Below are 25,970 nucleotides of genomic sequence, written 5' to 3'. Positions count from 1 at the left end.
TCCTCTCACCAGTGTGGAAGTCCTCATGGTGTGGGGAAGGCTGTTGATATTGAAGGGTGTTTGAATCCAGCTGCCTACTGTCCTCTGGTGAGGAGGGTTCTGTGAAGGCTGTGCAGGTGCTCTGTTTCTCCAGGAGGAGAGAGCATGTTTATTGATCAGGAAGTGAACGAGTCCAGCGCAGGAGAAGAGGGAGGCATTATGGGTAGCCTGAGGACGGGTTCAGACATTATAAGGCTGTTCAGGGAATCGGAGGGGGGGCATTCCTCTTTTGTCTCCTATTTTCTTTGTTCCATGTTGTCTCATTGTCTCTTTCCCTCTCACTTTGTCTTTGATTTCCTGAATAGTATTATAGAGACTACACAGTGACTGTATTTATTCATGTTAATGCATTTGTTTTGGTGCTGTTCTGTGTCCTTGTGTGTTCGCTGATCTGACCATCTCCTCCTGTGTTGGTATTTCGGTGGTACTGAATGATTGACTAAAGTTGAATAATGATGAGCATTGTGACGATCAGTGACATGTAATCCAATTCTTTACAGAAGATAGAAGAGATCAGTGAAGCTAAAGGAGCTCTGTGAATTCAACAGAGGTGGAAGAAGTGCTCAAACTTGTTACTTAAGTAAAAGTACTCTGTTACAGTAGAAGTACTGCATTCAAAATGTTATTCAAGTAAAAGCATGAAAAGTAAAAGTACTCCTTATGCACAATGGCCCATTTCAGCAACGTATAAAGTTTCTATTATGATTATTCACGTGTTTTTATCACAACTGGGTAAAGTAATTTGAATCACTTTATTAAACTGCTGCAGGACATCTTAACCTGTAAATGTGTCAATGTTTATTTATTAAATTATGTAGATTTTGAATTAGCTAATAATCTTTACCTTAACATAACTAGTAACTGAAGCTGTCAAATAAATAGTGGAGTAAAAGCATTGGTTTCCAAATTGTAGAGTAGAAGTATAAAGTAGCATAAACTGAGAATAGATAAAGTACAAGAACCTCAAACTTTTAATTACAGGATGGATGGATGGATGGATGGATGGATGGATGGATGGATGGATGGATGGATGGATGGATGGATGGATGGATGGATGGCTGGATGGATGGATGGATGGATGGATGGATGGATGGATGGATGGATGGATGGATGGATGGATGGATGGATGGATGGATGGATGGATGGATGGATGGATGGATGGATGATGGATGGATGGATGGATGGCTGGATGGATGGATGGATGGATGGATGGATGGCTGGATGGATGGATGGATGGCTGGATGGATGGATGGATGGATGGATGGATGATGGATGGATGGATGGCTGGATGGATGGATGGATGGATGGATGGATGGATGGCTGGATGGATGGCTGGATGGATGGATGGATGGATGGATGGATGGATGGATGGATGGATGGATGGATGGATGGATGGATGGATGGATGGATGGATGGATGGATGGATGGATTGAAATGTCTTTTAGATAAATCACTATGTGTCAGCATGGAGGAGCAGGGGTCTCAATGCTTATCTTTCGATTTAAAGTTCATTTCAATATAGCTTTGTTTTGGTGTTTTGCCAAGAAGTTCTGATAATAGTTGGACATAAACATGACTCATGGCAGTCAAAATCAACCCACAGAGACATTTGGCATTTTTGATCCTGAAAATGTCAGAAATGTATTCAGCATCCTCAATAACCCCTCGAAACCCGAAGTGTCCAAGTCGGTCTAGCCATTTATTGATTATTGTCCAACTAGGCTATAATGCTAATGAATGCTAATTAATGCAACTTATGCTAATTGTTTCAATTGGCCAACATATGCCGGTTAGCATCCAGCAGTTTCTATGTGCTGGGGACCCCTACTCTACATTAAATCACAAAACATTGCGGTACTCAACAATTCCGGGTTGACTTTAGGAGTCTAACTAGACTGTAAAGCAAACCTTCCCTCACACCTGACCCAGAGACAGGTGTCTCTCTGAGGTTTATCTTCTGGTCATGCTGTCTCGATGATGTCAGGAACCAACGCTCTGTCTTCCTCCCCCAGGTGCGAGCCTTCCGAAGCCCCAGGTGAAGACGGCGTCTCTGGGTCAGGCGGGTAAGGCACGCTCCCCTCTGCTGCCCGTCTCCGTCCCCACAGCGCCGGACCTACAGGAAGAGGTGGGGGTGAGACCCTCAGAGGACTCAGCTGCCAACGTGAGTCTGCACAATACTGCAGGAAGACATTTTGTGTTACAGCTGCATCACTGCGCCACAGACTGTCCATCGGACAGTTGTGTCTTAAACTACGTTTCAGTTTGTAGAGGTTTCCAAACCTGACAGAACACATCCTAAATACTGTTGGAAACATTTAGACATTCTAAACCATTGTTTACACATCATCATTTCTGAAGATGTTTTGTTTTTACGGATGCTGTTGCCATGGGAACATGGAACAGAAACAGCTGTTGTGGCTAATTGATTGTATGAGTTGTCTCTGAGCTTGTGACGTATTAAGTGCAGAACAGATGCACTCAAGGTTTTCTACAACTTGAATGTAAGCATACGTTAAAAAAAAACGAATCCATCTGGAGCTTTCTGTATGATGCAGGTTCCCAAACCTCACATGAACAAAGATGGGCTGGTTATTGTTTATTTACAAAAGAAACAATATTCAGGATGAATGTAGCAAACATGGACACGCAGCTCAGATTCTAGACTTTTTATTGTCATATGTACGGTATAACGGGCGGGTGCACTGTACAAGAAATTCTTACGCTCAGCTGTCCACACCTATATATTAAGGAAACACAAACAAACAAACATAAAATAAAGAACTAGACAAGAAAATAAAAAAATACAAGCATTAAAACATTTCTGTCTGTGATACACTGAGAGGGGGGGTGACGGGGGTGAGGAGGGTAACTCTCCCCTGGGGGAATGTTGACAGAGTCTGCAGGTGGATGCTGGTGGAGCTGAAGCTTTTGATATGCTGTGAACAGAGAATACAGAGAAAAAATAGAGAAAACAGCAGGTAGAGCAGGGAACAGACAGACACACACACACACACACACACACACACACACACACACACACACACACACACACACACACACACACACACACACACACACACACACACACACACACACACACACACACACACACACACACACACACACACACACACCTGCTCAGATTTGTCCCAACATCTGTTCCCATCTCTTTAGTGTGCTGGTGGCCTTTCAGCTTAGACTAAAACAGAGTTCATTAGTGGCTGTGACTGAGGGGAGGAAGAAGGGAAGGAGTAAGAGAGGAGAGAGGTGAGGAGCTATAAAGGACACGAAAAGGGAGGAGTGGTAGGAAAATAATCGGGGGGTGATTACGTCAGAGGAGGAGGTAAAGGACTTAGACACACATGGATAGGGAAGAAGAGGAAAGTAGAATACATAACAAATTGGAGGAAGGAGGTGGAGGAAAATGAGATAAGGAGAGGAAGATGACAAATGGTAGTATGGGATAAGAAAGGGGATAAAGGAGGGAGGGATGGAAAAGAAGGAAAAAACGAAAGGGTGAGGAAGGAGTGATACAGATGTAAAAATGGGGGGAAAAAATATTGAGAGGAGAGAACCTAGAGAGAGTGGGGGAAGAAGATGACAGGTAGAGAGATAAACGGCAGGAGATGACGTGGTGGGACGCCGGACGCCAGGACGTGTTAAATTTTCATATTGACTCAATGACAATAGGACAGGAGGAGGCGTTGCCACAGCAACTAGAAGAGAAGAGAGAGGGGGAAATGAGAGGAGGAGGAGGAGGACAGGAAGAGGAAATTAGAAAATAAGAGAAAGGAGGGAGGGGGAAAGAAAAGGAGGAGAAGCAACAAGGAGACAAGTGGGCAAAGGAGGAGGTGAAAAAGGGAGACAAAACAAGGAGAGAAGAGGTGTTGCCGTAGCAACAAAAAGAGAGGGAGGGAGGGAAGGAGGAAGGGTTGAGGGGGAGAGCAGGAAAGAGGTGAGAGAAGAAGAGAATTGAAGTACGTGGATGGGAGGAGGACGTGACGGGAGGAGAAGAGGAGACAAGGGGAGGAGAGAAATAAGGATGGGAGTGGAGAGGAAAGAGGGAGGGAGAATCAGAAGATAAGACATAACCCCCCTATGTGTTAAAGGGGAGGGATGGGAGAGGGTTAAAGGTCAACAGGTCTTTCTCTTCATCTGCTCTTCTATCTCTGTAATTGATCTAGTCTCTCCCCATGAGCCTTATCACACACACACATACACACACACACACACACACACACACACACACACACACACACACACACACACACACACACACACACACACACTCACACACACACACACACACACACACTCACACACTCATACACCCACACACCCACACACTCACACACACACACACACACACACACACACACACACACACACACACACACACACACACACACACACACACACACACACACACACACACACAGTGAGTGAGTTATATGAGTGCCACAGTGGAGCTGTTATGATGTATGTTTGTATGAGCCAGAGATCGAACTGAATGTGTGTATAGTCACTGTACAACAGAGTTAAAAAGCAATGCTGTCACTGCATAATCTTTATATCAACAAGGAATAATACAAACTATATAAATGCATCTATACACTTAATAAAAATGTATGTCCATACATACATTTTGTGTATGTATGTATATACATGTACATATATATATATTTAATGTATTGGGACTTTCGGTCTCCCTGTTTGTAACTCAATCAGAGATATTGACAATAAAGACTTTGACATTCATGCATACAGACATTAGTGTTAGAGTTCAACAGTGTAAACAGACAGGTAGTGACATTTGCTTCTCTGAGTGAGTTCCTCACTTAGTAAATAAATACATGAAAACAGAAATAAACATGTGTTGAAGATAACTGCGTCTGTTCGCTGTGCTGGTTCAGTGTTCTGCAGTGTTCAGCTCTTTCGCTCTTGGGTAAAAAACTCTGTTTGTTCGACTCTTGACAGACTTCACGTCTTCCAGAAAGCAGAGGAGTAAACAGATGCTTGTTCAGGGTGGGGAGGGTCTTATTTGTCCTGCCCTGTTCAGGCAGCGTTGGCTGAATCCTCCAGAGAGTGCAGAGCAGCCGATGGCCATCTATCCCTCACTGCAGTGAGTCTGTTTTCAGCGTGTGTGTGGTGATGACAGCACACACACGCTGATACATTTAAAAGCATGAAGCTCAATGGTACAGTTATAAGATAGAATATGGCTTTGATATGAATACTTCTCAGACAATAATTTAGCAATGTGGAACATTTACTGGAAACTTCCTGGGGTGTTTTTCTGAATTCATTTCATGTTACTGGGACAGTAAATAAACCGCATCAGTCTTTGAGGATACAGCCTTTGTTTTGTTATTTTCGCTGGATGATAGAAAGAATATAAAATACCATCAGACTATTTCAACACTGCCGCTGATTCCTGATGTCTGAACCTGGTGAACCAAACTGCAGCTTTAACACACCACTTCACTCTCTGTGTTTGTTTGTGATAAAGAAGACGTAGCCCTGTCTCACTCTCACAGCAACTTCATTAAGGACACGTCACGATGTTAAAACACTGAGCACACCGAAGCCTTCTGTGAGAGCAGAGCCCAACGCTGGCTTCTGTCTGAATAGCAAAATAAGATGAGCAGAAATAAGATCACGACGCAGTGCCCTCTAAACTCCCACCTCTCTGTCAACCGTGTGTGTGTGTGTGTCTTGTCTGAACAGCAGGTCAGGGGTTGACACACATAAAGAATGCATCAGCTGGTCTTTGTTCCTGCTCGCAGACGTCAGAGTGTATGACAGTGAAGAAGGTCACTGAACATTTTATTTATCATGAACACATTGAGGTGGCACTTTGAAACCATCCCATTGCTTACATCCAACCTTTATTATTAATATTATAAGAATAATAATTATTATATAAAATGGTAGATATTTTAGATAGATTCCCTTTTCTTTATGACACCAGAAGACAAGGTGTCATGGTAAATAGATGACATTATCAAACTGTGGATTAAAATCCATATAGGAATGAAATGTCTTTTTTTGTATCTGTCTTTCAATAAGTTAGTCCTTAATGCCCCCCAACCCCCGTAGTCTGTTCCCTGACCTTCATTTGATTAAGTATCAGGTCAAATACTTCAACCATATTCCATTAGAACTCCTTTTCTCTTCATTTTAACGTGGCTAACGTTAGCTCGCAGTTAGCATGTCAGTTAGCTACACAGCCAGCCACATGGCAGTGAGCATGTGTAGATATTTAGTAACAATGACTCATTTATAAGTCAGTTTGAGGGTGAAACCCATTTTAATTTACTGTTGGGTTGATCTGCACTCATTTAACACATAACAATTATAAATAAACATGTACAGTTGTTCTTTTTCAGAACCAGGTTTCCGCAGTATTCTGTATTTGATTCTTTACTCACTGCATATTGAGCCCTGCTAACCAGTACCTGGATAATAACATAAAACTTTCTGCAGCATATCCCAGCAGTTATTTTTGTCTCTTAAGGGATGCATTATTTCTTAAAAAGTCTTTGTAAGATTTGGACAGAGAACCTTATGTTCACACTGATTTATCCGTGTCAGGTGAAACAGAGTTCACATGTGCAGTTCTTGCTCGGAGTGAGGGGATGAATCTCTGGCGGATTATAGAGGAGCATGAATCCAGGTCAGCAGAGATAACAGGATATCAGAGAGAAACATGAAGCATCGACGGGTGTTTTATCCCATTGACGAAGCGTTTACTGGCTCAGTTAAACTCTGCTGTGGCGGGTCAATAAATGAGATCAGGAGGTCACTGGGTTTCATACACTGTTGTGATTTTACAGAGGCTTATTTTCCGTGGAAGATAGAAAAGCACCTGGCAGTGTTGGGCTTCAAGATGAGCTTTTATGGCCTCATTCAGAGAGATAGATGAAGGTCAACGGGTCACACAGTGTTATACAGACAATGTGCTGTGGTGCTTTTTATTCCTGTGTTCATCTCCACTGTCACACTGGACGTTTTCAAACGTAGTATGAAAAACATCAGGGGAAAATACGTTTTTTTCAAAGAGATACATGACATGAAAATCTGTTATAAGCAAGATTGTGAATTGTGATGAAACAGCCACAAGATAAACTGTGATACTGTTCTAAATGATGTTGGTATTTCTAAAACTCATAGAGGCCAAAAAAGCACAATAGATAAAGGCATATAGTTCAAGATAATTACAAATATTTAGTACGACAGCACTAAAGGAAGTAATGGACGTGTCTACCACATTTGGACAATATATTGATGAGCAAATAGTAAAATCTTCCTCCTCTTGTTTTTGCCTTTAAAGTATTCAAGGTTGTGATATATATTTAGCAGGTTTCATTGTGAAATGATCAACTGACATCCTGTTGGTTATTAACTGGTCACTGCTGGTGGACTTTGACCTGATTGGCTCAACCCAGGTTTTTAAATGGGAGCAATATAAAAATCTATAAATGCCTGGAGGTTAAGTTGTCCTGTGCATTCAGAGCTGATCCAACATGACTCTGTGGTCCGGTTAAAAGCTTTCCCATGGACTAGAGGGACATGAGCACTCTCTAATCTGGATCAGCAGGGTCAGGCCTCATGATGAAAGGATGGGGATATTAACGAGCATGAACACAATACAACAAGTTCTCAAATCATGTTTTACAAAATACAGTATTTGATCTGAACGTATCAGTAGGTTGAATCTTTATCTGTAGGGAAAACAGAAACAATCTTTCAATTCCAGCTGCAGCTAAGGATTAGTTTTATTATCCTTCACCAGATTTAGTTTTTTAGTCAGAAAAATGTGCAAATCCAAGACTTAATGTTTCTCACATTAAAGTGCAAACAGAGGATATTTGAAGACATTATTGTAACTTTTGTTATATTATTCACAGTGTTGGATAATACATCTTAACTCTAGATTATAATTTCTAAAAATACTTGTCTAAACACAGTAGTGCTGAAAAGGCTTGTCAATAAATTAATTAGTCAACCATTTGGAAACCTGATTACGGCAATTATTATTCTCTTGTTCCGCTCAAGAATGGTTGGGTTTCTGCTCATTTCCATTTTAAAAATGAAATGAAATCCCAGCTATAAATATAAACTGTAAGTGTTAGTGTTTGATAAAAACACTACACTTGGTCATTTAATTGCACACACATGATTAAAAAACAAAAAACATAAATAACTGACTTTTCTCTGGAGTAGTGCTGTGATTGTTCAGAGCGTTAGGATGACGCGCTGACAGACTGTGCACAGAGTACATGGAGAAGCTTTTGTGCATCGACACAAACCTTTCAATTAAAGTGTGAGAAGTATTTCCCCTGAGCCTGTATTGGTTTTCCACAGCATGCAGAGGAGAATATTGAATATACTTTTTTTTTTATACAAAGACAAACTCTGCATGAAGGCCAAGCTCAATATAACACACCGAGAAAGTGTGTGTGTAAAAGATGTGCATTTGACAATCAAACACAGGTGGAGGCAGTTACGCCAGCCCACTCAGAGGGGACAGCTCGGAACGTACCATTACACAGATAACAGGGTGTGCAGGATTACCGCCTGTTCTGTGGAACACATGCACACCAACGGCAGCATGTACTGAAACGTTGACTTCAATTAAATCTATGTCGACAGAATGCACAAGTGTCAGTTGACAGCAATAACATTACATTTAAATACAAAATAGTAGGTTCAAGTTAATATTATTGTTTTCAACTCACATAATACATTTATATGACATTTGTTGACATAACACATTTAATTAAAGTCAACATTTCAGTTTTCTCTGTGTGTCTGTGCTCCATCAGGGCTTTCAGATTGTGAACATGGACATCTTCACTGGTTTAAACCGAGGGGGAAGAATTACTCAGATTATTTACTTGTGAAAGTTTCATAATACAGTGTAAAAATACTGAGCTACAAGTTAAAGCCCTGCATTCAAAAATGTACTAAGGTAAAATTAAGTATTGGCATTCAAAATAATTTGAAGTATCAAAGTTAAACATACTCGTTATGCAAAATAGCCATTTTAAGCACCAGATTTTTTTTATGATTTTATGCAAATTATTGGAGCATTTACGTGTTCATCACTTCAATGTTTCCCTAGGTAAAGGTGCACTTTATTGGATTAACTTTACACAATAACCTTTATTAACATACTATAATGTGTTTTAAATTAAAAACAATTATTAGTAACCTAAATCTGCAAAGTAACAAGTAGCTACAGTAATATAAAAAAATAAATCTAGTCGGGGGAGAAAAAAGACCAGCATTCACCAATGCGTCGTCAAAAATGTAGTGTAGTGTAGTGTAGTTAAGTATAGAGTAGAATTCTCTGACAATACTCAAGTGAAGTACCTCAATGTCTTACTTAGGTACAGTACTTGAGTAAATGCACTTAGTAACATTACACCACTGGGTTTAAAGTAGATAACCTTTGCACTGTGCAGTCCGAATCATTATCCAGCTTTTTCCTGAGTTCCCATCTCCAGGCGGCTGTTCATCCTGCAGAGCCCTGAACCCGCTGCTGATTTATAATTTATCACAGTCGACACTAAGTCAGCTCTGATTTGATTCAGTTGTAAGTGCAGATTGAACAGTCTGCTCTGCTCTGCCAGGCAACAATAACCAAGCTCTGACAGAAATAAAATCAGACATGACTTTCAATGTGATGAATTAGGTATCTACACAGATCTGTATTTAAATGGAAGGATAAGACAGTGAATGCAGGAGAAAACACATTATAAGGTGGATAAAGTTACAGTACAGCACACAAAAATGTATATGAGTAGTTGCAAAGGAGCTAGGACTTAATCATGAATGGCCTGATAATAAATTGTTTTTGAGTAGTTTCTCAACAACTCTAGATGGAGTATCACAGGAGAGAGTGTTGATCACAATAACTACATAACAACAGTCACTGTGGGCATCATGGGTTGTCAGTAAGCACTGATGGAGTGATCGATATGCCAAAATATATCAAAATGTCTCGGTTAAACCGAGGATCCATTGTTTGAAATATCCAACACACACTTCTAGGCTGTGCCTGAATTAGGGACTCTTTGAGGTCCGATGGTCTGAATACATCTGTGTATTGCTCAGTGGTCCAAAGTCCTCTTTTCAGATGAAAGTACATGTTGCATTTGGTTTGGAAATCAAGGTCCCAGAGTCTGGAGGAAGTTCGAGAGGCACAGAATACATGTTGTTTGAAGTCCAGTGTGAAGTTTCCACAGTCAGTGATGATTTGGGGAGCAATGTCCTCTGCTGGTGTTGGTCCACTGTGTTTTCTCAAGTCCAAAGTGCAGCCGTCTACCAGGAAGTTTTAGAGCACTTCATGCTTCCCTCTTCTGACAAGCCCACACCTGCCCACACTGCCAAAAGTACTAAGACCTGGTTTAATGACCAGGGAATTACTGTGCTTGATTGGGCAGCAAACTGGCCTGACCTGAACCCTGTAGAGCAGGGGTGCCCAACCAGTCGATCGCGGTCTACCAGTCGATCGCGGGCTGAGTTCCAGTCGATCGCGGTCTACCAGTCGATCGCGGTCTACCAGTCGATCGCGGTCTACCAGTCGATCGCGAGAAAATGTGTGTAGGCTATCCTCCTACTGTTGTGTTAAATAGGCCTACATTAAAACTTCCAACTTAAAACTTCTTAAATAGACACAATGAACTGCTGATCGCGTGAAGCAGTGTGTAGATTTGTACAGCTATAGTAAGGTAGATCAGGCATAATCAAAGAAAAAATCTCACGCGCTTCTTTCTACCTGCACGTGCAGGGTATGGTTGCTAGGTTCTAACTAAGGACTTGGAGGGGCGCGAGAAGCTTGACTAGAGCGAGTGGATACTACCATGGCAGCAGAAGCTAAAACATCTAAAACGTATCATTTTCATTCAGAGTGGGAGGAGGATTATTTTTCGTGTTTTCCAATGCCAAGTCCATCTGTCTTATCTGCAATGCAAATGTGGCTTTACCAAAGAAAGGGAATTTGGAGCGGCATTTCAAGACGGTCCACAAGAGCTACGATACAAACTTCCCAGCTAAATCACCACTGCGCGCCCGAAAAGTCAAGGAATTGAAAAGTCAGCTAGCAGCACAACAGTCCATTTTTACCAGGCCCAATACCACGAGTAAGGCTGCAACCATAGCTTCTTATCATGTCTGTCGTGTTCTTGCAAAAGGAAAGAAATCTTTCAAGGAGGGTGAGATTGTGAAAGAAGCGTTCATGGAAGCCGCAGATGCGCTTTTTGCCGATTTTAAAAATCGAAAGGAGATTGTGCTATTCAGGATGTGCAGCTATCAAGAAATTCTGTTACACGGCGATGCGAGGGAATGGCGGAGGATGTTGAACATCGATTGAGCAATGATATTGACACATGTGAGTGTTTTTCTCTGCAATTCGATGAATCCACTGATGCTGTGGATGTGGCTCAGCTATGTGTGTTCGTTAGAATGGTTTTTGACAATATGGGAATTCTGGAATCTAATTCAGAGAGAGAAGTACCTCAACCTCAGACAAACTGCAAAGAAGTTGGATCAACATATTTGTGTGAGTCTGCCTTTTCACATATGAAAATCATTAAGTCAAAATACAGATCCACCATGGCTGATGACCACCTTGCGGCCTGCTTACGGCTGGCACTGAGCTCCTACTGTCCGGACTATGACTAGCTAACTAGAGACTAGCTTCCTCCTCTCAGTGCCAGAAGTCCCACTAAGGTAGAGAACGACTTTTCCAACTTAAATTAGGCATCGTATTAATTGGGTTGTATGTTGTTGTGTTGTTACGGGCCAGTCCTAGGCCTACTTGTGCTTATTCTTTGCACGACGTACATTTACTTCAATAAATGTATTATTATTGTTAAAACTTGATCTTTGTGTCAGAAAATTGTGTTATTATATAGGTGCACAATTAATTGTGGCTACGCTATGGCTTTCGATATGGCTTGGTAGATCTCGACACACTATCAACTTTAAAAGTAGATCTTGGTTCAAAAAAGGTTGGGCACCCCTGCTGTAGAGAATCTATGGGGTATTGTCAAGAGGAAGATGAGACCCAAAAATACAGATGAGCTGAAGGCCACCCTCGAGTTTAGCTAGTTCATTCAAAGCAACCCGGGCTTCCATAACACCTCAGCAGTGCCACAGGCTGATCGCCTCCATGCCACGTTGCATTGATGCAGTAATTCATGCAAAAGGAGGCCCAACCAAGTACTGAGTGCATACATATGAACGTTATTTTCAGAAGGCCGACATTTTTGTATTCAAAATAGTATTTTTTAATGGTCTAATATAATATTCTAATTATCTGAGATACTGATTTTTGGTTTTCATTAGCTGTAAGCCTTAGTCATCAAGATTAAGACAAATAAAGGCTTGAAATATTTCACTTTGTGTGTAATGAATCCACGTAATATATGAGTTTCATTTTTTTTATTGACTTAATGAAATAAATGAACTTTTCCACGATATTCTAACTGATTGAGATGCACCTGTATTATATATACAACAACTGTAAGTCCCTCCTGCAGACATCCTGCTGAACACACAGACACATAGAGGTGCTGCGGAGGGGATTTAGCCCACCGACTGTATATTGGTAGGTTGGGACGTGTCACGTGGGCGGGACGTTGCCAGGAGTTCAATGTAAAGCCAGCCCACATTTCCGATATGACATCAGCAAATCTGGATCAGTTCGTTTGTACCCCCATTTTTAGAGATGTGGCTAAGGAGGAAAAGAGAGAGGGTTGTATTTTATGACACTTTGTGAGTCTCCTTACACACCGGGGACACATATTTATATATAAGCGACAGCAAAAAGTGCATTTTGCATATTAGGGGAACTTTAAAAGCAGTCAGAACATAATAATTGTGAGCCTTCATAGTTCCTCAAACTTAAAGCACTGTGCGGCATCTCTGTGATGTCTGGCTGGGCTCCTTTTTTCATAACCTTTAGTGAAGTCAAAATAAGGTTTATACAGTGTATAACTTGAAATGCTGCCCTCATGTGCTTCTCTGTGGCGCAATCAAATTCAAACAGTTGATACATTGGGGTTGAATGGGAAGTTCTGTGAATGATGTTTCAACTCTGCATTAGATTCTGCTCTAAATTCACATCTAAAAGTAGTTTGTTGAAAAGAAGTCTCTCACTCTGTTCAGCTTCACTAGTTTAGTAGAGGCTGTAGTTTAGTGTAGTGATGTGTAAAGCTGTTCTGTGGCCACTGAAGCAAAGGCTGCTGCTTATACCTAGATCACACCTAACCAGGCAGAGTGTGAATTTAAGGTCCTGCTCCATATTCATCTGAGCAAGGCAAGACTTGCAAAGATTAACCCAAGTGTTGTTGATAGATGAGACTGCTGCAGCAACCAATAGTATGTTCCTGCAATAGCGGAGGCTGCAGTTTCAGGACTCCAATCAACCCTAGTTTTTTGCAGTATCGCCACCTAGGGAATTGGATGCCAACAAAAGTACAACCAGCGAGTAATGAGTCTACTACACAGCAAGTCTGTTTAGACATTGTGATGCTTGTTATTAAGGATCTAAAAATGCATGACATTTTTTTTTTCATGCATTACAGTTAGGGTTAGGGTTAGCTATAGCTAACAAATAATAGTTTGTAGTGCCTTTAGTACGGATTACTCACACTCAGATTGTCGTCCATCTTCATGACTCCAATTCGGTACTTGGCAGTGTCACGAGGAATGCGGTCCTGAAACTGCAGCCTCCGCTATTGCAGGAACATACTACTCTCAGCAACAGCACGGCAAACCTGGCTAATAAGTTCTGTTTTTGTTCCAAATGAAAGGACCCCTGGGCTTTTGTCTTTGGTACCATATCTAAAGTTCTAGGAATTGAAGTGAAGCCCTGCACTTACAGTAAATGATACAGTTTGGGGTTCCAAGAGACCTCTCCACTTTGATTGTCATCAAACTGATAAAGTAGCATATACATCTCTATTAGCTAGTTGCAGAATTGAACTAGATTTGTATTCTATTTGGCTTTTGAACCTGGTATTCTTTCTCAAACTCAGGGGCTCTGTAGACAGGTAGACAGAAAGGCGATGGCTTTGGATTGACCTTCAATAGAAAACACTGAAACAAAATTGATGTGTAACTATTTATTTGTCTTTCAGGTTTACGAGCAGGACGACCTTTCGGAGCAGATGGCCAGTCTAGAAGGGCTGATGAAGCAGCTCAACGCCATCACCGGCTCCGCCTTCTAACCCCTGATCCCGGACCAGCCCAGCCCAGCCATGGTTCACTCTGGAACCCGTCTTCAAGCCCTGATGTCACCTGCTGTCCATTTGCCAAGGGGGGCAACATGTCCATCTGGGACTGAAGACACCTCTGTGGAATGGGAACCCTCTGTGCTGGGTTAAGTGTGTGTGGTTTCTACTTGTCTCGGCTGGTGTCTTCTGTTTGGGATCTGATGGAAGGACTCAAACAGATGAACACTACGGCAGCACAGCATCAACTCCAAGAACAGGACAAGGGTGGAGGGGCTTCTTTAGGAGTTCAAACTGAAACCCCTCTACACTCTTCAACCTCAAACCCAATGCCTAGCCCCCGGGCTGACACAGGAAGATGGGATTATCACAAAAAAAGACAACGTTCTAAGATCCCTCCTGTTAATCTTCTTTTGGTATTTATTAGCGTTCTCTCCGCTGAGTTCTACAAACTCAGTTACTGTGACTGTCCCTCACTGTTGTTCATCACCGCTGTGGGAAGTTTTCCTTTTGTCCTTCTTTGGGTATTCCACCTTTGTGCACCAAAACCTTCTTTTTGTCATTTGGATCCGAAGTTGCCTGTTGTGGTGACATTGATCCACTCCAGCATAGTTTTGCCTTCTCTCTATATCTCTCTTTTTTCCTATCCAACACAACTGTATGATTTTACTGACCGACCATCCCTCATAACCCGTGCAGCCCTTCCACCTCTGGATTCTGAGGATAAAAAAAAAAAGAGGCAGAAACCAGTGTGAGAACCTTCTATAGCGGTCTAACCACTACAGGACTGGATAAAGCTGTGTAGACCCCCAAAGTCTGCTGCTGCTCTTGACCAAGCCTTTACTCTCCCAGACTGAGACCCCCCCACCCCCCCATCTTTACCTTCAAGCACTCGTGCCAAATTCTCATCTTGAAAACTTGTGGAAACCTTTTTTTGTTTTTCGCTCCTTGTTCAAGCCTGCCTAACAACCGAGTGAATGGAAAGCAGAGAAGAGGATTTATGAAAGATGGTTATAAGAAATGTTGATGAGTCGGACCATCCTCTACAGGAAGGTTGGTTTCGATTGGTACATGGTTATTGGTCCTTTTGATAAAGGTGTTCAAATCTGGTTTTAGCACCTCATTCACAATTTGGCACATTGGATAAATGTCACATTCAGTGCAACGCGTCGCCCCCTGCTGGTTGGAGTGAAGAACAGTGACAGACCGCTAAGAGAGAAAAGTGAAGCGAGATTGCTGTTGGTTTTTGTTCATCTGTTCAAGAGAAAGTTCCATTTCAGATGCCCAGTCATTGGAGCAAGCTTATGTATAACGTATATCAGCAACATCAACAAAAACAATGTGAGAAAGAGATATTGAAGGAATAATAATATTTTAAACAGATACATCTGAAAGAATATCCAAACTACAAATCACCACAATCTCATTTGGTTTCCTTAATTAATTATACAAATACAATGTGGTATAGCAACAGGATCAAGAATCAAGTTATTATTATTATTATTATTATTATTATTATTGTTGATGTTGTTGAGATTAGAGATGGCAGTGGGCAGCAGATGACGGTGTGTGTTTGGAGGCTGCTTTGATGAATCCATATTTATTTTTCACCAGATGAACACATGTACCTCGTCCACCTGGAACTGCCTGCTTCACTTTGAGTTCACTTCAGGGTGTTCCGTTTTTTATACAAAAAAAGGGGGGGAAATGTGAGAAAAACATGCACAGAGAATGCATATTCCACAAAGTATATTTTTGCATATGCTGTCCTGTCAGAACTGTGTTTTTTTAATCAGGTTTTATCAAACACACTTCCACAGAGAGCTACTGTTTCATTAGTCACCTCTCAGATGAACACCATCTCATTGTGCTGTGGTTTGAGGGCGCCCTCTGTCACATGACGTCAGAGAGCATCCACCTTTCACTCCTTTAAAGCTACATCTGTATGGACTGCAGGAAAAAGAAATCAGTTTTGCATAATTAGTGTGAGAATAAATGGGCTGTGATATTTTTGGAGAGTGCAGAAATGCAGTTAAAATAACAAATGATTCATTAATCAGGGGAGAGGGAAATGGGCCATCAGTATGCTCCGTATTTGACTGTGTAACCCCAGCCACCATATTGTAATTTTCAGACCTTTATCTTTGTGTGATGAAAGGAGGAAGCCTGGGGGAGACAGAGGAGCGGAGGCAGAGGAGGTGAATTGATATTCAGAGGTGGTTTGTATGTGCGAGCGAGGGCACGGAGGAACGAGGCTGAGAATACATTATGAAGCCGCTTCAAATATTATCATTCAAGCTCACACTCACTGGGCTGTTACGGCTATGGGGAAAAGTCCCGCGGATGGAGGGGATGGAAAGGTAACGTCTCTGCAGAATGAGCATGGGATGAAAGGTGAGGGAGCGCAGGCAGGCGGGCGGTGTGGGGATCAAACTCATCAGCGTGTTCTGCCAGAAACATCCAGTCTGAGCCAGTGCTTTATACAGAGTCATACTCAGAGCAGAGCCGCAGACAGATGGAAGCATCCAGCACTGCCGGGCTACACTGAGATTAGATTTAAAGAAAGAAAAGGTGATTACAGCAGAACATTCTTAATGAAATGTCCTGCTGCAGTGTCAAAAGGGGAAAGACATATGAAAGCAGAGGAAATTAGTTAAAGGGTCACATTGGAACATATTTTAGTTCATCAAACATAACGGATGGTTCTCTAAATCATGCATTTCCTCTGCATAGACGAACACTGCACTCACAAGTTGACAGCAGGAAGGGTTTCTGTCTCTCATCACAGAGTCAGGCTGGCTCCACATTGTTCTGATGGTCCGAGAAGGTTCTGCTAGGTGTGTACGTTCAAATGCCTAATACCTTCCTGTTCTCTCAATCCGACTGAAATGAATCCTCCTCGTGACCCAACAGACACGAGATCTCTGAAAGGTGATTTTCCTGGAAATTATCAGAACGCAGTGGTTTGAACATATATTAAAACCTCTGCAGGATTTAGAAAATGATCAGCATATGGACAGTTTTATTTACTTAGGCTTTGTACTTATTATTGATAATTGTACTTGTCATTGTTTGAATGGAGAAGTGAATAAGCTGTTCAGCTGGTTCATCGTCCAGGTGTCTGATTAAAAGGCCTGTCCGTTGGGTTGTTAAACACCAGCTGACAGTCTCTGGACTCACTCGTTGCCATGGTTCATTTGCCCGTACCAGTTTTTGTTGCCTTCCAGATACATAGGACATCCTACGTGCCTTTATTTTTCTTTCTCTGTATTTAGTCCCTTTATTTGAAGCCTTTGTGAATTTAAAAAATGTGCTGGGTGTTATGTTAATTTGTTCCTCCAGCACACCGACACACAGGGAACAGATAAGACGTTGTGCTCTGCTCAGGGTTTCTCCCAGCAGCACCGTGTCCCTTTTAAACAGACCGAAGAAAGCTAATGGGTTATTTCTCTTCCGTGGCACAGATGCAGCATCTCAGCAGCTACCTGGAAACCGAAACATAGGACATGCGTATGGAGAGAGGACTCAACCAAGGATGGGTTGTCCTGTACCAGAATGATTACAAATCCGAAAAACAGACATCTGTGTGTGCAGCAAAATGTCTCCCAGCTCTCTCACAGACTCACACTGTGAAGAAATAATAAGATACACATCCTCATAAGTCATTGTGTGTCAGATGTTTTTCCTCAGACAGCAACTGTCTTAAAATCAAGATCTGAATATTTAATGTTATTTCCGTAATAATAACATGACATTAATATTGCACCGGCGATAACTAGCAGCATATTCTGACAGCACAAGCAAACAGGATCAGATTCCTGTTTCTGTGTCGACAGGCTGTGTCTGTGCCAATGAGGGAACATTTGCATATCTCTAATAATGATATATGTTTGATGGACAGAGGCAGGAAGGTAACAACTGTTTTGATTCCAAATCGTGAACACTAGCCCACCCCCATCGTCAGCAGACAGCCCATAGCGTTGTATTTGTTCATCTAATACTCTATGACTTAAACATTATGTTATTGTAAATCCTTTTCTAAATCCTTAAGTGTTTTACCGACCATGCAGCCCCTTATTTCCTCTCATTTCTACCGAGAAAAAAAAGCGAATTGGAACCTGCGGTATCCGTTAGAACTTTAAAAAGAAAAGTGCTGACATGTTATGGATGGATGAGATCAGTTCAGTTTAATAGAAATAACGACTAAACAGTGAGGGAACACTTTCTCCACAAAAACATGTTAATAAAGAGTCAACTTCAGCATTCAGTAGCAGTAAAACACAGAGCAGAGGAGAGACGGTTGGACTGTTTTAACACTGGAGGTTAAAGGTTTTTGATTTTGTGCATATTTCTGTGTTAAAGTGAACACAATGAACCTGTGTCTGTGCGTCCACAGAAGGCTTCTCCTCCACAGCCCCCGCTCACAGCCACATGGGGGTCTTTTTCTTCTTGTGTTTCCTGTTGGCTCTACATGCGTGTTTTACTGTGGGGAGACGAGTAGCTGCAACAGAACTACATGACTGCTTTTTTACAGTGTACAGTTCCAATAGAGTAGTAACTTTTTTATAACCAAATTTAATATATTATTATCATTTCTTTAGAGTGCTCTTTAAAAATATTATTTATAACCATGTGAAATGTAAATTTAGTTTAGCAAAGAACAAAATGAAAAAGGACAGAGGTGGTTTGTTTTTTCCTTTTCGTTTGTTGCCTTAAAAGGTTTTAGTATTAAAAAATAATAATATTGTAGGAAGATTATTTCTAAATGAAGGTGGTTTGTCACTCTGAGGACACACAGTCACCACTCTTTATTAATTTCAGTCTATAATCTGTAGGTCGATGCCATCTATGCAGTTATCCTTTCTAACTATAACCTGTATATAATGCTCTTAGGGTCGTGATGGTGACCCAGCAGTAGTGTCACAGCTGAGGAGTATGCCACTTTTCGAAGAATCTTGGTTAATATTTATCACAGCCAACTTTTAGTCCACGTTAGTAAGACATGATTCGTATTTGATGGGTTGAAACACACCGGGTCCTCTCTCTGTGGTGACTGTGTGAGACTCAGAAACACCAACCAGCCCTGATCAGCTGGAGATTGTCCACTTCATTACCTTCTTTCTTTGGGTGGATTCACTGCGCTGTGGGAAGCATTGAGGATCAGAATGGGACAATTTACACGGTCAAAAAAAACAACATGTGAAGTTGGTCAGGGGTGTGCTGACTTTGAAAGTGGCCTGATGGTGTGAAACCTCCTCACTCCGCTTAGCACACACACTCTCAGCGCCACGGCTTTCAGTAGAGAAAAAAAAATAATGGGGGTGGAAAAAAGTAAAGAAATGATTTCGACCTCATCTCATCAGGGTGAGAGGGGCCAAATTAAAGCGGCCCTTATCTCCTCTCACACAGACAATTACTTAATTTCCAGAACATCATTGTTTGACAGAGGAGCCGACAGACGGGCTTCTCTGAGTAAATACAGTTTGACTTTGCCCTTTAAAAAATGTCCAATCCTAAAGTCATTATAACCAAATTAGCTTAGTGACTGCAATACAAGAGTGTACATTTAGTCATTCTAGTGAGGGGGGGACTGATGATGATGATGATGATGATGATGATGATGATGATGATGATGATTATGATTATGATGATGATGATGAAAGTTTCTATCCACAATGTTGTATACAATTGCTGGTTTTGTAATGCACTGTAGAACAGTCCCATGGTCCTTTTTTATAGAAATGTTATTTCAATGGTGCATTCTTTTGGTTTGATAAATAAAGTTTTGATACAAAAGCAGACACAGTGTTTGAGAAATGTTTATGCCCCACATGACTATGTTTTAACAACGTGTGACATATACTCAGGGTTGTCAGTATTTCCGTGATAAAGGGCAAGAGCACTACAACTACAACAGTCCCATGTCTGATATACAGTATTATGGTAATATGCTCTGTTTGTCATTGTTCATTCATTGTTTTTCAAAAGGGCTAGTTGGCCTATTCATTCAAAAGATAAATACAGTTTAATCTTCAGTACATTGATTTTAACAACAATACATTAACTGGTACAATTACACTGTAAAAAATAATGAAGCCTAAAGCGAATACTTTAAGTATTTTGATGACATGTACATATTCCATTCAATTTTATTACGTGTGCTTAAAGTAAATGCTCACATTCAATGCTATGTTTTTCCATTATGACAGCAACCAACTAGCTAGCCAGCATTGTGAAGCGCACACCTAACTTCACGACCTGTAAGAATACACATCATAATGCAGCATAAACATGTTAAAATAACCTTTCATCTTCACTAACGTATTGTTGAATATTAAACAATTACACTTACCTGAAGTGCTTCGGTCGACGGTGTAGGTTGAATCAAGTCATTTTCTTATTTTTGTGGTTTTATGGCGGGTAGCACCTACAAAACTCCGTCTACGTCTATGGTGAGCAGTCTACATCAGTGTCATCATGATGCGTATTACCTCTCCATATTACATGGCTTAGATCAGCTGTCTCCAACACGTCGCTCGCGAGCTACCAGTCGCTCGCCGCCCCCTTCAAAGTAGCTCGCCAAATAGTTTACATTTAAACCATAGACTGTATATATAACATTTAAACACAAATTTTCATAATATGCCAATTTCATTTGTCACCTGTACATAAAGTACCGCTCATCTTCTATCTGAAGATATGTTGCTACGATATTTGTTTTCACAAAATATGACACAGAGCGCTGCTATCAACCGGTATTGCTAACAATGGCTAACCCGAGGTAATTGCTAAATCTGTAAACAAGGCGCGTCCATCTTTTCCGACCTCGAATGTGACGTCACTCCCAGTTCCGACCTCCGACCTCCGATGTAAACGCGGCAAAACACCGAACGGGCATTAGCTTGACCATGGCCGCTGAATGCAACAAGAGGCGGAAAACATACTTTTTTCATGAGAATTGGGAAATAGACTTTTGTTTCACAAGTGTAAAGGACAAGTGTGTGTGTTTGATCTGCGGAGTAAGCGTGGCGGTCGGTAAAAAATGCAATGTGGAGCGCCATTTCACCACAGTCCACAGCACCTTCTCACGGAACTTTCCCGCTGGTAGCAATCTACAAAAGAAAAGATAAAGGACCTGAAAATACAGCTACAACGACAGCAGTCTGTTTTTACCAGACCAGCACAGAAGGCTACTGCTTGTATGGAGGCTTCGTTTAAAGTGGCGCACATCCTGACAAAACGCAAAAAGGCCTTCACTGATGGCAGTGTTGTAAAGGAGGCCATGACCGCGGTGGCTGAAACGTTATTCAAGGACCATAAATGTAAGACAGAAATATTGTCTGCTTTTGCTGATGTACAACTTGGTGCAAATACAATGGCAAGGACAGTGTCTGCACTGGCTGTGGATGCGGGAAGACAGTTGGAAACTGACATTAACAGGTGTAAATGGTTTTCTATTCAGCTGGATGAATCTGTTGATGCGAGCGATACAGCCCAGCTGGCTGTTTTCATCCGCATGGTTTTTGATGATTTCACTGCGCATGAAGAGTTTTTGACTTTACTTTCATTGAAAACTACAACAAGGGGAGTCGATATTTACAATGCTGTGAAGAACTACTTCACGGAACAGAAGATCCCTATTGAAAAGCTGGTGTCAATAACCACTGACGGAGCACCAGTGATGACAGGTCGTCACTCTGGATTTATTGCCCGATGCAAAGCAGACCCGGAGTTTCCGCCATTTCTGGCCTACCATTGCATAATTCACCAACAGGCTTTCTGCGCGAAGGTCATGGGATTTGAACATGTCATGGAGCCGGTTGTCAAGATGATCAACTCCATCAGAGCAAAGGCTAAGCAACACAGGACCTTCAAGCAATTCCTGGAGGAATGCACTGTGGCCTATGGAGATCTTCTGCTCCACACTGACATCAGATGGCTCAGTAAGGGTAAAGTACTGCAACGTTTCTTTTCCTTGCTGGGTGAAATCAAGATTTTCTTGGAAGAGAGGGGGGAGGACACCACCTTGTTATCTGATGCAGTGTGGGTCCTTGATCTTGCGTTTTTGACTGATGTAACTGAGAAAATGAATAACTTGAACGTACAGTTGCAAGGTAAAGAGAAAGACGTCTGCAACATGATCAGTGCTGTTAACGCGTTCAGCGCAAAACTGGCCTTTTTCATCCAACAGTTGAAGGCCAAAGATTCCAGCATTTCCCCTCTGTCACAAAGGTTTTGGAAGCCCATGCAGGGGTAGCTGATGCTTTGAACACAGAGAAGTACTGTGACCTCTTGATCAAGCTTGGCCAGGAGTTTGCAGACAGGTTCAGAGACTTTGAGAGACTTGAGCCCTGTGTGACATTAATTGCCAACCCATTCATGAATGTGGACATTAGTCAGATTTCTGGGCAGATGGCAGACCTTTTCTGTATCGATCCTGTGGAAATGGAAATGGAACTTTTAAACCTCCAAAACGACATACAGCTGAAATCTCAACAGCATGCTGAACATTTCTGGAGCTTGGTTGAGCCAGAAAACTATAAGAATCTGTGTCAAGCAGCTCTGAAGACAGCTGCTTTGTTTGGGTCTACATACCTCTGTGAATCTTCTTTTTCTGACATGAATGTCATCAAATCTAAGTTCAGAACAAGACTGACAGATGAACATTTGAAAGACTCCATAAGAGTGAACCTAAGTGGGTATATTCTAGCATACAGCTCTCTTGTTGGCACCATGCAGTGCCAGGTATCTCACTAACTAAAGGTGCTTGACTGAATATGTAGGCTAGTGAATAAATTACTGAAAGTGTGATGTGGACAAAGTTAAGAAGTTATAATTGTTGAACGTCAATAGTAGCCTATGTGATTTCAAAGGTGTGAGTTATGTTTTGACAAAGTGTCAGTGTTTTGTAAATGTTATGCAAAACATGTGAGTTTAATGTGTTTCATAGTTTGAACAGATAAAGAAATGCATATGCTGATGAGTTCAATTTGGGCTATGTTTCACACAAAGTGTGAGTATTAGAGGTCAGTGTTTTGTAAATGTTATGCAAAAAATGTGAGATTAATCAGTGATAGCTGAAAAGAAAGAAATGCATAGACATGCATACTGATACATATTTAGTTACATTTCTGTATTTTGAGTGTGAGTATTGGCTGCCAATATTTTGAAAATGTTCATGCAAGAAAAACATGTTGTTGAAAAGAGAAAGAAATGTTTTGACATGCATACTTTGAGTTAAATTTGAGTATTAAAGTTCTTACACAAATAGTGAGTGTTGGATGTATGTTCCGTATATGCTTGTGCCAAACGAAACCTTATTCAGGGATTTAGATACGTGTGAATAAATGTTACACATGATATAAAACACAAGTAGCTCTCCGTAATTTTTTTTCTTTAGAGGTAGCTCTCAGAGGGGAAAAGGTTGGAGACCCCTGGCTTAGATGAATACCCCATTTGGTCAATTCAGCAGTACAGACCGCTGTCAAGGACTTATTGACCGTTGTTAAGGAGGATCAAAAAAGAGAACGTGAAAGGAAAAGAGGTTAAAAGACGGAGTGCTGGTCGTCAGATAAATCACCAGAAGAAGACAGACAGGAAGTGAACACTAACAGAAACACGGTCCGGGCTCTGCAGTGTCTAAGGACTTGTTAGTGGATCAGAAACTGCGAACACACTTACAGTTACAGGAAATCTCGATCAGTGCTGCCGTAAAGTTGTTGTCGCTGTTTCAGCAGGTGGTGCACCGTGGAACGGAGTTTCAAGACCCCTCCGCTTGCCGTCGGGCTTCCTGACCAGCCTGTCGATGTTCTTTTCCCAATAATGACCGCCTCGCTGCACATTATCCCTTACTAGGGTCTGGCTTCCCTTTATTGGATCTAATAGAATAAACTACATTCAGTTTATATTCAACATATTCACGTTGTGTTCAATTGCTTGAACAAATACACTTAAGATTTGACAGATTTCAGTTATATTTTATCTGAAAAATATTGCTTCATATTTATGTGGGCCAAGAATCCGTTTTCTGAGTGTACAATTGGGTATGCAGTGCGTGGTTTCTAACAGTATTGCAGAGTTGTGGACTCGAGTCACATGACTTGGACTCGAGTCAGACTCGAGTCATGAATTTGATGACTTGAGACTTGACTTGACAAAATCTAAAAGGACTTGCACTTTGACCTGGACTTTAACATCAGTGACTCGCATTTGGACTTGGACTTGCCCCTTTTGATTTGAAAAGACTTGCTACTTTCCCCAAACCCAAATATTAAAAAGTATGTCGACATGGACAGCGCTATATCTCTTTGCACCTGTGTGCATCTGTGTGCGTAACGTGTGTGTGGCACAACATCCAATCAAATGAGATCCACGTTGTTTTGATCTGACAGCCTCCAACCAATCAAAGTACTGGACAACCAATGAGACGGAACAAACTATAAGGCGCCAAGTAGGCAACAATGATACCACGGGTAGTTTCGTTTGGATTTAAAAACGTTGAGGTGGTCAACAAAAAAAGAACTGCAGTCTGTAAAACATGCGGGACGAAGGTAACAGACAGAGATGCGACAACTTCCAACTTCGTTCGACATTTGAAGTTGCACAAAGAACGGTAAGTTTTGAATGAAAGCCAACACTAGCTCATCGGCTAATTGCTAGCTAGCTACATATCAATGGGACTGTAAACGTGTTGGCTTACAACAGTGGCGGCTGGTGGAGTTTTCTCCAGGGGGGGCTATAAACTCCAAAATGTATATATAAAAAAAAAGCACGCATACATGTACTAAGGTATCAAACGAGTGTATTTACATAAATGAAAACAACAAAAACAACATTATAGATAGATAGATAGAAGTGCAAAGAGAAACAAGTGCGATATATAGAGTATGTACAGTATATGCAGTTAAGAGTGATTATGTAAAGATACGGGCAGTATAAAGAGGTGGGAATAATTGGCATAGTATAAACAGATGTAGTATGAACAAATATACAGATATGCTATATTACTATACAGATGGCCAATATACATATATAATAAATATCTATCTATCTCTCTATCTATCTCTAGATATATCTCTATCTCTATATATTTAAATAATATATATCATATATAACATGGACAATACACACAGATATATATACAGATGTGCTATATATATGCAGATATACAGAATGTAATGAAAGAGATGTAGTATGAATATGTAGATGAAGTATGAACACATATACAGATATACAGATTATAATGTCATGTAGTGTTCTACTTTTTGTACATAAATTTTGCCCTTCTATCCTTGACAGCAGCGAATTTCTCAATGACTCTTTGGTTGAAGTCAGGGAGGGTTTTGACAAGATTCTTCTCCATAGAGAGCATGGCCAATGCATTAAGACGATCCTGTGACATTGTGTTCCTGAGGAAGGTCTTGATTCTCTTCAGTGTTGAGAAGAACCTCTCAGACTCAGCTGTGGTCATAGGAGTTATGATGAGGATCTTCAGCAGCGCCACAGTCTCTGAGAAGGTGTCCTGAAGATTGTTCCCCATGAAGAGCTGGTACAGAGCCACAGCACCAATGCAGCTCTTGAACTCATCGTTGCTGTAGATGAGAGCCAGTTCAGTTTTCAGCTTGTTCTTGTTCAGCAGCGGGTAAGCCTCCATGGTGGTGTTCAGTGCTGCTTCAGGGAACTGGC

The 25,970-nt window shown here is 41.3% G+C and overlaps 1 protein-coding gene across 1 annotated transcript in view; it reads left to right on the top strand.

Annotated features, from left to right (window-relative positions):
- The window catches only part of dcc (DCC netrin 1 receptor), a 171,482-nt gene extending 157,200 nt beyond the window's left edge, over positions 1 to 14,282 (top strand). Inside the window, exons 28-29 of the mRNA XM_063890086.1 lie at positions 2,052 to 2,200; positions 14,193 to 14,282. Coding sequence (XP_063746156.1) covers positions 2,052 to 2,200; positions 14,193 to 14,282 — 239 coding nt within the window. The remainder of the gene's footprint in view (positions 1 to 2,051; positions 2,201 to 14,192) is intronic.
- The last annotated feature ends 11,688 nt before the right edge of the window (positions 14,283 to 25,970 follow it).

This window comes from Eleginops maclovinus, chromosome 8, assembly GCF_036324505.1.
Source record: "Eleginops maclovinus isolate JMC-PN-2008 ecotype Puerto Natales chromosome 8, JC_Emac_rtc_rv5, whole genome shotgun sequence".
Lineage (NCBI taxonomy): Eukaryota > Metazoa > Chordata > Actinopteri > Perciformes > Eleginopidae > Eleginops > Eleginops maclovinus.
Note: the sequence above shows the minus strand (reverse complement) of the source record. Positions and strands in the feature narration are given on the sequence as shown.